Source organism: Penaeus chinensis, chromosome 42 (assembly GCF_019202785.1).
Source record: "Penaeus chinensis breed Huanghai No. 1 chromosome 42, ASM1920278v2, whole genome shotgun sequence".
Lineage (NCBI taxonomy): Eukaryota > Metazoa > Arthropoda > Malacostraca > Decapoda > Penaeidae > Penaeus > Penaeus chinensis.
This window is the reverse complement of record NC_061860.1, coordinates 7310113-7325112: the sequence shown is the minus strand read 5'-3', so window position 1 is coordinate 7325112 and position 15000 is coordinate 7310113. Positions and strand designations below refer to the sequence as shown.

The following is a 15000-nucleotide window of genomic DNA, read 5'->3' as shown; positions in this document are numbered from 1 at the left end:
TATTATTATTTTTTTTTTTGAGATAACCCCAATGAAACTTACCCTTCCCCCCTTATAAACTGTAAAACTTTTTCTTATAATAAATTTAAATCCGATATCTTGACAATATTTTCTTGACAGTATTGGGGACCAAAATTTAAATTTGTTTCAAAGATTCTAACAATAAAGTATATATGTCATATTATATAAAACATTATATATATATATATATATATATATATATATGTACACACAAAAACAAACAAACATACATATACATACATACATGTGTGTGTGTGTGTGTGTGTGTGTGTGTGTGTGTGTGTGTGTGTGTGTGTGTGTGTGTGTGTGTGTGTGTGTGTGTGTCTGTGTCTGTGTTATATGTATATATTTTATATATATATAGATATACATATAAATATATATTATATATATATATATTTATATATTATATATGGTAGAAAAATCTACAATGTAAAACTAGTTTTACATGTGGGTTTTTCTACCATAGTATCAACACGGTAGAGTGTTTTCACCCTTCATATATATGTATATATGTATATATATATATATTTATTTATTTATTTATTTAGGAAATTCATGTCAAACAAATTGCAAGTAGAACATATATACAAAGGGAAGTCATGCCTTGACGAAGCAATAAAGCGAAAAGGCCCTTGGCATATTCATGGGTGTTCCTATACTTCCCTTTGTTGTTGCAAATATATATATATATATATATATATATATATATATATATATTTATATATATACATATATATATATATATATATATATATCGAAGATGGAATAATGCAATACCGGATTGATATAGTTATATAACAACCCTCCCTTACCAGGACTCAAACCTAGGTCTTTCCAATTATATATACATATACATACATATATATGTATATATATATATATATATATATATATATATATATATATATATATATATATATGACTGCCGCGATGGTCCTGAGTTCAATTACCCGCCGCGGCAGCCGTAAAAATGCGCTCTGACTGCTGGATTGAGCCCGAGAAAATGACATATCGCCTTGAGAAGTCAAACGCAGGTGTCGTAGGGGAAGTCACCGCCGACTACGCTATCTCGAACCACCGTTGTACCGATAGTGACGTCGACAAAGGGGTCGTCCGAGGGATTACTGCTTGCTGTATGGCTGATGCGTTGTCGCGATTATGGAAAGAAATCATTATGTACATAAAATGAACAATTTAATTACCGATGCTTCTGTTTACAGGAAAGTATTGAAAGGTGAGGGAAAGATGGAAGCTGCCAGCATCATGAAGGCGAGGGATTTACTCCTGCGTTCAGCTAGAGGTAAACGCCTACTTCACTTGCTGGAGGAGGCCTCCCGCAACCCGACCATAAGAGGTCTCCCGAAAGTACACAAGCCAGGCGTTCCGATGAGACCGATCACCTCTGGTATTGGCAGCTCTCCCATCGATTGACTAAGTGGCTAAACCTATGTTGTGGGGGTCATTAGTAATTTCCACCTGAAGATTTCCAGGGACCTCATCAGACGTCTTCAGAGTTCCGGGCGAAAAAACAAATAGCTTGTCAGTTTTGACATTAAATCCCTCTTCACCAGTGCACCCACAGACGGAGCAGTCCGAGAAGTCGACAGGGTCACCAGCTCCATGACAGATGCTGAACTTCCGCTGCTGAAACATCACTTCGTAAATCTAGTGAAGTTGTGCGTGGACTTCGGCTACTTCGATTTTGCAGGGGAAGAATACCAGCGGATTAGTGGTCTTGCCATGACCTCCGTCCAGAGTGCAGTCATGGCCTACCTGTTCATGGAGACGCTGGAGGGGGATGAATACAAGGACATAATCGGCAGACATTCTACTTGGCTTTGTTACGTAGATGATGTCCTCGTTATTGTCCCCAGAGGATCGTACTCCGTCCACGAGAAAACCCTGTTGACTGTGGGGAAAGAGGATTAGAAAGCCTACGAATAAAGATGATTATGAACCGCATTCATGTTGACAAATGTAGAAAAGGTATGAATGAGAATGAATATCTTCACAATACAAGAGATGTATTTGACCGGTTTCGATTCTATCTTCGTCAGAAATACATGAATTTCTGACGAAGATAGAATCGGAACCGGTCAAATACATCTCTTGTATTGTGAAGATATTCATTCTCATTCATACCTTTTCTACAAAGATGATTATATCCATTACAACTCCGCCCACAGCAATAAAACAAAATTTGGTGTTGTAATTGGTTTCTTCTGCTGCCCTGAATTTCTTGAGGATGAGGATGCCTATATAATTAATTATTTCATGAAACATAAATATCCCAGAGGCTTCCTCTTAAACCTCAGAAAGAAGGTGGAGATCAGACCCTGCGCCCTCTTTCAATAATTTTCTCCTATTACCGCCATGTAGCATTTCCCAGGCGATCAGCAGATACTCTGGCAATACAGTGAAAATCGCCAGCATATCCGGAAAAAAAGATACATGACATAATAAGAAGCAGAAAGCAGCCCGAAAGCAACCCCTACAGTGCCGTAAATTGCATAGCCTGCAGCAGATGCGATACAGCATACTTTGGTGAAACGGGCCGCTGTTTCAATGCTAGTATTAACGAACATCGTGCTGACGTCCGTCACCACAGGACTTCCAACGCCATGGTGGTACATGTAGATGAAGCTGAACATCCACCGAACTGGAAGGAAGCAGAAGTAATCCATGAAGGATTGAACAAACAAAAAAGGAAAATTATGGAATCTGCATACATCGCGACGGAGAAAACTGTCACACAGAAGTGGGCAGATTCACATTACCCAAGGTCGCTGCAACAATTATGCGGATAACGAATGGGAGGTCACGGTCGTCAGGTGTTTCGTCAGCTTATGTATGATCTATATATGTTCTGTAGTTTCTCAGATGTATGTATATCTGACGAAGATGTAATCGAAACCAGTCAAATACATCTCTTGTACTGTGAAGATATTCATTCTCCTTCTTATACAAAATACACACACACACACACACACACACACACACACACACACACACACACACACACACACACACACACACACACACACACACACACACACACACACACACACAATTAACGCTACGACACCACAGTGACGTGACCTTGTGATACAGTCAGGAATTCACAGACCTGCCAATTGTATATTGATCCAATGTATGATGATGTTCACATAATAAGCTCCAACGTGATACAAAGAACAAATGTTAAAACTAAAAGCGAAAGCTCCTACGCACACTCCCAGATGTGCTGCGAGGCACCTTAGGCGACCCGTGTGTGTCACTTTATTTTCAAAGGACAGGCACTCAGGTCGGCCCCTGCGTGGACGGGGAGTGGCCGCGCCCCCTGATGATGGGACGATGGCGACGAATTAACAAACGGAAACCGAGGGGAGATATGATGTCCCCAGTGAGGAGGACATTGGTGGGGCCCGGAGAGGCGGAAGAAAAAAGCAGAGGCAGCTTTATGCTTCGGTGGAAGCTACCCCCCCCCCCCCAACACCTGTGCGCGCATTTTAAGAACGCTACAAAGTTTCGCACACACGGGAATAAGTATCGCTGGGTCTCTGAGGCCCTAAAATGGGACCCTTACAATAAGACTCACGGATCAATCGAGCTGAAAATTGGGAGAAATAACGTTTATGTCAGATGCAAGAACGAACAAATTCTTGCTCATATAACAACTACAGGCGCATGTGGTGAAGAGCTTGAAAAGCCATGGTTTTTGGGAAGGAAAAATGTACGAACGTCATTGTGGTGGATGTCCCAAGGGACACAGGAGATATGAGTGCATACAATGAGCGCATCATCCATGCGAGACGCAGGAAGGTTAACGGAATGATGAGCCAGAGGGTCATCATTATTTATGAGGGGGAGGTCATCCCCAAAAGTATCAAAATGGTTGAGGGCATGGCACCCTTTAGGTGTGCCGTCTACAAATCCCTGACCCCGTGTTGCTTTAATTGCTCAAAGTGGGGCCAAGGAGCAAAGGTTTAGTTTGATTCCATTTGTTACAATGGATATTCTTGGTGTGACATAGTGTCTGTTTCAATTTGCTTCTAAGTTATCCTCTGTGTGCAAGGAATGGCCGGGGTTACCATCCACTGGCGGCTAGGGATTTGAACGTAGGTCAGCAAGATTGCTAGACGAAATCGCTACCGCTGCACCACACAGCACACGTGCTTGTCCACGAGACGCACCGCGATGCCGGTACTGCGCTCTTCCACACGGAAGTTCAGAATGTGCAGAAAAGATTTCCGAAGGAAAAAATGTCCCTCGGAAATGCGTGAACTGCCGACAAGAGCATAATGCCAATTCTCCATTGTGCGCTTATTACTCAAAGGACAAGAAAACAAACAGTAAAATAAGCAGGCAGCCTCCCCCCCCCCCCCCACACACAAAAGTCCGCGCCAGCCCCGCACTTTGATGACGTGGGAGAATTCCCACACCTGCAGAGGTCAACAGTGATGACCCTGCAAAGGAAGCCATGACACCGGCCACAGTACCAGCAGGCGTTGAAGCTCCGTCAACTCAGGGACCAGCAACGGTTTCAGCACCAGCTGCAGCATCAGCCCTAGTACCATTAACTACACCAGCATCAGCACCAGCTTTAGCATCAGTTGCAGCACAGGCTGCAGCTCAGCCCTCACTGCAGCAGGACAAACAAGAGTCCAACGAAGAAATAAAACAAAAAATGCTACAAATGCTACTTCATGATGCAGCAACACATAGTTCAGGAATCTCAACTTCAGGAAAGGATGTTCACGTTCCTCCTCGATCAACAACAGCATCGTCCTGTAGTGGGCCTAAGAAATGGTCAAGTAATCAATGTCTCCAAGTAATCTCTTGAAATGTATTACCTGGAACTTAAAAACGGTAAGGTTTATTATGACTGTCTCCAAAATACTAGTGACCCCATACACCTTATTATGCCCTTTAGAAAAATTGGTCTATATAGCTCTATACAGTCGGCACACACTACCAAACACTGCAAAAGTCATTCCATTCTTAGTTAGTGATCCCTGGGCATTAAGTATAACCCTTCCTTTTTGCAAAAGAACCCCACCCCAGCCATGCCTTCGATACCACTTTACTAGTAAATATCATGATGAATTCATTGAAAGAGTTGCCTGCTGGTATGGAGACTTTACTCCCACCAGCCTGGATCACTTTAATGAAATTATGTTAACAAGTTAGCAATACCATTACTCAACTACAACCTAAACGCCCTGCCAAGCACGGGTCTTTATCCTTCAGAGGTAGACGTGCACAACAACTGAACACAGACCCTGAGATAAAACTTCTTAGAAGGTTCATATGACCTACAGTAAGTCAGCTACGACACTTGGGGAAAAACCCGTACTTGGCTGGGATCTTGTGTTTTTTAGTAAAAAGTTCAATGGTAACTCGAAAACGGGAGGAATGATTTTATGCCTGGGCAGAATCAGTTGACTCCAAGATACCCATGAGTAATGTATGGAAGGAAATCAACAAAATCAAAGGCAATACATGCAGTATAACACCCCAGCCACATCCAGAAAGGGGTAGCTTCATCTCTCCTCATTGAATGGTGTGAGGAAACTTCTCTTGATAGTCTCCCATTATCCATACGTAGGTGTTCCCTTACATTAAGCCATAAAAACGAAATTTACTGTCAGTGCCACCTCTAAGAAGAGGCTGATGCACCATTTACAAGGGAAGAACTCCTTGCGGTCATAAAGACTTAGCAAATCCACTGCACCTAAAGATTGTTAGAATCATTTACGGCATCATCCGACCTCTTGCAAAAGTACAGGTAAAGGGAAAAAATCCTCTTCTTGATCTCTTCAACTTAACCTACACGGCAGGCATCTTGCCTACCACTTGGAAACAGGCAGCCATCATTCCCATCCTAAAACCTGGACGGCCTGATGAATACAGACCAATTTCTCTGACGCCCTGCCTGTCTAAAACCTGTGAAAGAATCCTCCTTACTCGTCTACACCATCAGATCAAAGACCTGATTCACCCGTCTTTAGCTTTCAAAAAGGGAGAACACAAATGTATCTAGCACAGTGCCTAAGTGGAAGTAATGCATAATCTTCTTACTTCATATATTTTAAGGGAGCATTCGGCAGAGAATCCCCTACTGCAATCTTCCATGAACTAAAACTTTTAGGAGTTAAGGGCAAGTTTCTGTTATGGATAAAGGATTATCTATCTTTGAGAAGAGCAAAAGTGTGGTACCAAGGTGCCTACAGTGCTTATGGCGAATTAGATTAGGCACTCCACAAGGGGGAGTATTGTCCCCTACACAGTTTAATATACTTATGCACTCTCTTTGCAAACTCAACGATGAGTTAGGAAACATATGCACCATCACATCCTATGCTGATGACATTCTTATTCAGGTATTTGATAGGGGGGATTATGTTCTACAGAGGCTCAGCAAAATCAACCCAATCAAAACTAAGCATATTTCCAGATCTCCTAAACTACCTTACATTCCAAGGTTAGGTGGGCAAACTATTGCAAGAATTGACACCTATAAATATCTTATCTATGTTATGGTGACTACTCCCCACCTCATGTCCCACAACTCTCGTATTGTGGGACAGTATTGCTCAAAATACCAAGGAACGTTACCTTGAACGTTTAAGACCATTGCAATATATAAATAACAGATATGGAGGTGCCTCCCTTAAAATCCTAAGGTTGGTGTATATCTCCCTTGTCAGGTCCATGATAAACTATGCATGCCTAGTTCTTAGTATGCTGCCACCGAGTGCCCTCAAACCCCTTGAAGTTTTACAGAACAAGGCCATGAGAATTATACTTGGATGCCCAATGACTGCTAAAGTTCTCGTCATGAGGAAAGAGCTAGACCTCCCCTCTATTCAAGGTCGTGTCGCCCATGTTAACACCATACTTGGCATCAGACTCCTGCAGCTTCTACCCAGATCACGAATCTCCAATATTCTATCAAATGAGATAAATTATGCATACCCGGCCTCGATACTCCAACCTCATACAGTCCAATTTAGAATGGAAAACTAAAACTGCTCATATTATGTTCTTCAATGCATGGGACAACGAAGCTATTAACATTCCAGAAACAGTACTTACTGCTCCTTGGCACAGAACTATATGCTTATATTGATAAACTAATAGGGCTTAAATCCATGGCTTCGTAAAAGGAACTAAAAGCCCATTACTTGAAATATATAGATGGCATTCTACATCCCCCTCATTGTACGCCCCACTTGCAGTCTACTGTGATGCCTCCATTGATCCTCACGGAGCAGCAGGGATTGGTGTACTAATTCCTGATATCGTTATTGAACAATGTGCGTGTATTTCAAACTGGAGAAGCACAACTGATTCCGAGTTAGTAGCCATATATCATGCCATTAAGAAAGGTAGTGAGCAGCAGCGACACCTGGCTGTCTTTACTCACAGCCAAGGCGCTCTCCATAGGCTCACTGCATTTAATCCAGAAAACATGGTAACTAGAAATATCCTTCACCAAATTTCTAAACTAGAACAGGGTATTCAAGTGTCACTATAGTGGATACCCTCTCATATATAGTAATATCATTATGTGACAGGGTTGATCAATCAGCCAGGTTAGCACATTCCCATGAAGATCCATATTATGTAGTACCGCTATCTCTCAAAAAATGAAACAAAATCAGCTGTCTCCGAGATTATTAGGTATGAACCACTGAAAAGATGAAAAAAAGACGGACATGGTACTATCTGGCATTGTGTAAGTATTGCTGGGACACAATTCAATATGTACAGGATGCAGTTTTTCAGTTTCATATCACCAATGCAAACTATGCAAGGCGCCCAAGTCGCATAAACTTACCTATTACTTACTCTGTTGCATAAAAACTGCATCCTATCGATCAAATAGTACTGTTCACAGATCAGCACTTATTGATTATATTAATTTTATTGATTAGTGATATAAAAGTTTTTTTTTACCACCCAGATGATATTTTAATAGCACAGCCCTTCAGGCATGTATATGACACTAATGTCTGACTGATAGCCCTCTACAAAAAATATAACCACAGCCAGTTTGGATAGATGCATTGGTATCTTGCCCTGGCCTTTTGCAGGGCATGTACACTGTTCTGTAAATAAATGTTATCAAATCAAATCACACACACACACGCACGCACGCACGCACGCACTGAGATAAGACTCACTGGATATGTTATCGTAGAGCATCTAAATTAAACAAAACTGTTATGAGATGTTTGTTGATTTAATTTAAAGGGAAACTTTCTAGATTCGTCTTAAAGTTCACGGGATACATTTTAACGGTTAAATGTGATATTTTGTATACATTTCATGCTTCCTCATTGGGAAGTGGGAACACCGTTGTGGCAGTTGTTCTTGAGATACAGTGATGGCAACATTAGGCCGCTTCTCTACGTTTTTTCGGTAAATTTCAGTATATTTCGTGGGGATATAATGGATAATTAGCTTAGTTATGTCTCGAGTCTGTGTTCATAATATCCGAGCTATAATTCCAGATTATTTTCATAATTAGAGTGAATTTGTGAGCTCTTCACTACGATGAATAACTTACCCACCGAGGTAATGTGTCATGTGTCAGTGGCACAGAGATAACGTTACTCGCTTGACAGTGCTCTATAGTTGTGTTTGAAAAAGACTTTAACATTTACATAACGTTACTCGCTTGACAGTGTTTTAAAAAGACTTTAAACATTTACACATGACATTAGGTTTCTCTGTCACATTATAATGTTTATAAATCCCGATCCCAAGTACGAGTTTCACGTGGATTTGGAAGAAGCATGGACTATATAATTACGAAAAAAAAAGTTGAAAAGCCTGTAATGGACATGAATGATCAAATATGGATTTTCAGTGACTCATCTCATTGAGACCTAATATACAAAACAAAATCTAAACCCAAATAAAGCTTTCGAAGTTACGTTGGCGATTTAATCTCATCTCACTGAGATGAAACTTGGTACAATCGTAGAAATGTATGACTTAGACAACATATCAAAAGTCACATGGCCTTCCGTGCTTGCGTTAGCCGTTATACTGGAAAATGGTCGTTATATTGGAATCCTATTAAAATTCAAATATCGCGTGAAATGATAGCATTATCAAGAACACCTGTCAATAAAAGTTGTTTAGAACTGATTGTGTTTTATGCCACATATTTTTTTTTTTTTTTAAATATTGAAATTTAAATAATAAGTTTATTTTCAAAGACAATTTCCGTAAAATGTATGTTTTGGTAAAAAGATAACCATAACTTGCAAACATTCCGCTAAATTATTGAACAATATTGTCTTTATAAACATCATTTTTTTATTAGTGAAATTATGTATTATATATCTCTACACACAATATATATCTCTACACACAAATATGCACATACGCATACAAATGTACATATCTATAATTTCATCAATCTATATTTCTATTTATCAAAATCTATATCTATGTTTGTACACGCACGCACGCACGCGATTTTTTCTTTGACGTTTCCGTTGCTGTTTTATGTAAGTATTACAGAATATGTATTATAAATTTGTTCACAAGATATTTGTCCGACATAATTCATTTATATAAATATGATTGCTTGATATGCCGTTCAAGTCACACATTTCTACATTTGTGCCAAGTTTTTGCTTTTATCTCATTATTTCACTTCAATACCCAATCGTTCAACAAGAAATTATGGTACGTAGAAATACACCACGCAAGTCCATGCCAGTCTTGCAAATAAAGACGTCGATTCACATACATTACGCCAATCTTTACTACCTCGGTAAAAAAAAAGGTTTATTTGAATACGTATAGTCAAAGATTGGAAGCGGAAGAGATTCACGACTAATGCCCGGTCGACATGCTAATCGCACACTATGCGGCTCTGTGGGTAATGTAGTTCCATTCGATGGCGTTTGGGGGCAGCACGGTCACCAGAGACGTAATCAAAGGGACACCATACTGCGAGATTCTACGTAACTTCTTTACAACGTTGCTGGTTATAACTGCAGGAAATGAATAGAATTTTTCACCCGAGAGGTCTTTTTAGTTTTAATACGACGACCATTTTCCAGTATAACGGCTAACGCAAGCACGGTAGGCCATGTGACTTTTGATATGTTGTCTAAGTCATACATTTCTACGATTGTGCCAAGTTTCATCTCCGTGTTCTTCCAGCTTTATTATCAGAGATGAGATTCAACCGCCAACGCAACTTCGAAAGCTTTATTCGGGTTTATAGTTTGTTTTGTTTATTAGGTCTCAATGAGATGAATACGAAATGATCTGGCGACTGGGTGTCCAAGGAAATTCAAGACAGAGGGGACGGTAGTCTAGGTCATTTAGTTACAGATGACATCACTGAGACTTTTCTTATCAATACAAATAAATACATACATACACGCATACACAAACACGCACATATATATATATATACACACATGCATGTAATTGTATATATGTATGTGCCAGAGACGTCATCACTACTTTGTAATTTGTTCATAATTTTTAATCCAAATAAAAGTACTTTCTAGTATTCAGAATATACAGTTTAAAGTCTTCCAATCTTTCTTAAGTTCAGCATTAAGTTTTATTATTTTTTTAAAGATCACTGCCTAAAACACAACAAAAAACAAAAACAAGTTGGATGCTGGCTGGCAGTGGCTCACTTTGGCTTGGAGGTAATGGGCTACATGATTCAGTTCCAGTTACAAGATCAACATTCCTATTACTAGAATCCTTGTATTCTGAACACTTTCATAATTGCGGCACATCATTGTTTAAATTTTCCTTAAAATACTACGCCTAATCCATTTCAGGAGAGTATACCACGAAAGATCGCAACGTGTACCAGCCTCCTTGTAATTTGAAAATATCATTACTATACATACTGTACACTTTTTCTAGTTAAAGTGTTCCTCAAAATACTAAGTACCTAATCCATTTCAGAAGGGTACACTATGCCCAGACTTCGACAAGTTCGCTCCCCTTATACAGCTGGGGACTGAAACCCAAGATCATGGATAAGGATAGCCATGCTTTTTGGCAGCACTCGACCAGATCGATGTCCAGCTCCCCTCCTGGAGACCCCACGGCAGACAGCTCTCGCTACGAACACCTCCTTGTCACTCTTCATGAAGGCGTCAGGACTATCACCTTCAACAGGCCTGAGAAGAAGAATGCTCTTAATGAAAAGGTTGTTGTTTATTTCACTCTTTTCTTAGTGTGTGATATATACGTATGGCTATTTTCCCATCCCCTTTTCTAGTAACTGTGGCAGATGGTTGTTCTAGTCTGTCAGAAAATCCTGTTAGGGGTTCAGTTGACAATTCTCACAGGGGAGTGTCAGTGCAGCGACGTTGCCAGCCTCATTAGCTGCCAATGTCTATGAAGTCGCAGGTTTGATTTTGTCTTTCTCGTCACTGAAAACTATCATCGGCTTCTTCTGTAGAATGTAAACCTACTGAAAGAGGCTGAGCTTGCATCCCGTAAGGGTTCACTTTTTTCCCAAAACCTAATAAAGTAATTACTTACACCCTGGCCTTGTTCTAAATCACATTAATGAAAAAAGTATCCAATGCCGCGTCTCCCTTTTAATGCTGTACCACTCACTGAGTCTAAATCTAGCTCCCACCACGCGCTCTCGGAAACAGAACTGAGCCTGGACTGCGATGGCCTCTTGCTTCACACAACGCTACGGGGTTCTTCTCGAGTCCTGGGTGTTGAGTAGAGGGATGGGCGAGACAGTGGCATCGCATTGTTGAGGTATTCTATGTGTGAGCTTTTAGGAAGAACGGTAAAATGGGAGAGGACCGATATGCTGCCCATCTGGCTGTTGTGAGCTTGGGCAGGGAAGGAGAAAATATACCTATCTATGTTTTAGAATATGAATATTATACCCCTAGTAATGCCTAAACGAGAATAATTTTCATTGGAAAAGTACTAAGCAAAAATTGATCAAATAGTATGATTCAGTGAATGGGAAAATCAGCGGACTCAGTATTTATAACCATGCTTTATGTTATATCCATACAGATGTTTGATGAGATAGTTGTGGCCTTGCAAGAGGCTGCAGACGATCCAAATACCGTTATCACAGCGACAACAGGTTCTGGAAATGTGTTCACAGCAGGGAACGACCAGAGTAACTTTCGGACTTTGACGATGGTTCAGACCAGGGACATCCTCATCAGGTAAATGCGGCTTCGTCAGAACATTCATATACGTAATATTGTACTGCGCGAAACTGCATGAAAAAAAAAGGCTCAGTGTATGTATATTGAGAGGTTTTAATTGGAATGAAATCCAGGGCATAGAAATGACGATTGTTGTAAATTTCAGATTCATCGGGGCCTTTATAGATTTTCCAAAACCTTTGGTGGCCTTGGTCAATGGAGCAGCTGTCGGCGCAGGCACTACCCTGCTGCCACTTTACGATATTGTTTATGCCAAGGAAAAAGTAAGTAGAGAGTTCTAATTGTGTTCATCTGGAATTTCCTTTTGAAGGATTTTTTTTTTTAATATGTTTATTTCAATACTTTCAGTGTGCTTCACCCTTTTGAAAAAAATGGAAAAAAAAAATAAAGCTTTGAAAGAAAGAAGATGTACGTATAGCTATAGATTTGCATATTTGAATATTAATGCTTTAATATACTCCGGTATTCACGCTTGCCTATATCGTAGCAAATTCAGAAATCACAAATGTTTCAACTTTCTGTCTCTGATCAACCCTGCCGAGTTCAACAATAAGGTCCTAGACGATAGTTACAGATGATCTGGCAGCAGGAATTGCAAGAATCAACTCACAGCTTCTGTTTCCAAAGATCAAAATGGCATTCATTTCCGCAGGCTATCTTTTTCACGCCCTTCTCTGCGCTGGGCATCACTGCTGAAGGCTGCTCTACTTATACCTTCCCAAAGATTATGGGTCCAGGACAAACTACAGAAATGTTGTTGTTTAATAAAAAGGTAAAGAAGAGAAGTGAAACTTTCTGTAGAAGAATCTTTTAATGGATACATGTATATATGTGTGTGTGTATATATATATATATATATATATATATATATATATATAACACTTAGCTTTAAAGGTTGATAGTTGATATACATAAATAAATGATCTGTAATGGTTAATAATCAAAGGCTAATGTACTATCAAACGGTTGTAATGATAGAGAAAATATGTTTACCTTATTATTGATTAATTTCATCGCGACAGGTTTCAGCTGCAGAAGCATACAGGCTAGGCCTAGTGACTGACGTCTTCCCAGAGGCAACATTTCAGCAAGACGTGCAACAGCGATTACATTCAATGGCTAAGTTGCCACTGAAGTCCCTTGTGTACACGAAGGCATTAATTCGTGACATTCACAAGGAAGCCTTACATAAGGTGGGAAGATCTTTATTTAGTTTTGTCTCATTGGTAGCTCTCCCATTTTTTTTAAGTGTAAAATGAACAATTGATATTTATTTATATTTCTCTTTCTACTTATTTTTCCATGGTACGGTTTATTGTTTCAGACTTAGTAGACAATCATTATAGTACAAAAAAGTGCATATCTACAAATAAGTCTAAATGTGAATGATTCTTTTAGGTGGGAAACTGTTATATATGTATTACTAGATGCCACCTGGAAAGGATGAGCTGTCATGCATACAATAAAGGCCTTTTTTCGTAACAATAAAGGGCTTTTTTCGTAACATTTTCGAAACCCCAAACACTTTGACACACTCTGCCCTTTACACGTACATTATTGGAACCTTTTAAAACATCTTTTACGTTTGTAGAGAGTTCCCGAGTTTTTCCCCCGTGCAACAGAGGCCTCTCCCTTGTCCAGCAACCAAGCAGATGATGACGCAGATAATACTTACAGGTCCAAAGCTGTGATAAACTGGTAAGAAGCACCTGCTGAAATAGGTGATTCGGGGGGAATATTTTAGCGAAGTAAACTAACGCACAAGACCCTACTTTTTTCAGTGAAGGAACATAAATACAAATAATACACAGGACCCTACTTTTAACGAAGGAACCTAACACACGATGCACAGGATCGTATGTTTTATAATAAAAGAACATTACACACATAATACACAGGACCCAACTTAAAGACCAGAGATGCCCAGTGTTGATTTTTTTTCTTTCAAACCCCTACTATTTTCCCTATTCTTCTAATTACAGGTAAATGTTGCAGAATGCCAGCGAGTCATAGAGCGTTTTGTAGCCGTGAACTTGCCTGGCAAAGAGGAATATCAAGAGTTTGTCATGAGTGACTGCAATGGAAAAGCTTAGCGGGAGACAAGACGTGGCGTTTGTGAATTAGTTTGATTTAATTGATATATTAAAAATGGTACAGAAGACAAGATAGGAGATACTTTTTTTAACGGGAGACGAGACATGGGATTTGTGAATACTGACCTATATTTTGAGTATCCACGTGACATATGCTTTTTTTCTACTTTACAAAATGTTCCTGCTTTTCAGAAGTGATGATGAATATACTGAATGATTAGTCTATAAAATAGTTTATATAAGCCTGGAAAAAAGCAGGAAATAAAATGTCCGATAAAAATAATGATAATAAAAATAAACAGTCTTTGGCTTGCACTGCTGATTACAGTAATAAGGCGAGAGTTGGTAACACTTTAATCCAATATGTCGGCAATCTGGGAAACCAGATTTTGAGCTTTTTTTTTCAATTAAGGTTTAAACAGGCTGATCAGGACAACGAAGAGGAAGGTAACGTCTGCTATTTGCCAGCGGCCAGGTGGACACGACACCTCGAATGTAAAAGAGTGTATGTGTGTACTTATATCGACACACGCACAAGCACGCACGCACTCTCACGCACACACGTTCACACACACAAATGCACGTTCTCACACACGCACGCACTATCACGCATACATTCACACAAACACACGCAGGTACTAATACACACACAAACACATACAACTACACGGACA

The 15000-nt window shown here is 39.8% G+C and overlaps 1 protein-coding gene across 2 annotated transcripts; it reads left to right on the top strand.

Moving 5' to 3' along the window:
- Positions 1 to 8396: 8396 nt before the first annotated feature.
- On the top strand, positions 8397 to 14550 carry LOC125047868 (enoyl-CoA delta isomerase 2-like). Of its 2 annotated transcripts, none has more exons than XM_047646397.1 (7): positions 8397 to 8451; positions 10987 to 11233; positions 12073 to 12230; positions 12379 to 12496; positions 12886 to 13005; positions 13256 to 13426; positions 14216 to 14550. In XM_047646397.1, the coding sequence occupies exons 1-7, from the start codon at positions 8417 to 8419 to the stop codon at positions 14324 to 14326; spliced, it is 960 nt and encodes a 319-aa protein (XP_047502353.1). In that variant the 5' UTR covers positions 8397 to 8416; the 3' UTR covers positions 14327 to 14550. The 2 variants fall into 2 exon arrangements, with proteins under 2 accessions (XP_047502353.1, XP_047502354.1); XM_047646398.1 differs by lacking the exon at positions 8397 to 8451 and adding an exon at positions 9995 to 10134.
- Positions 14551 to 15000: the final 450 nt, after the last annotated feature.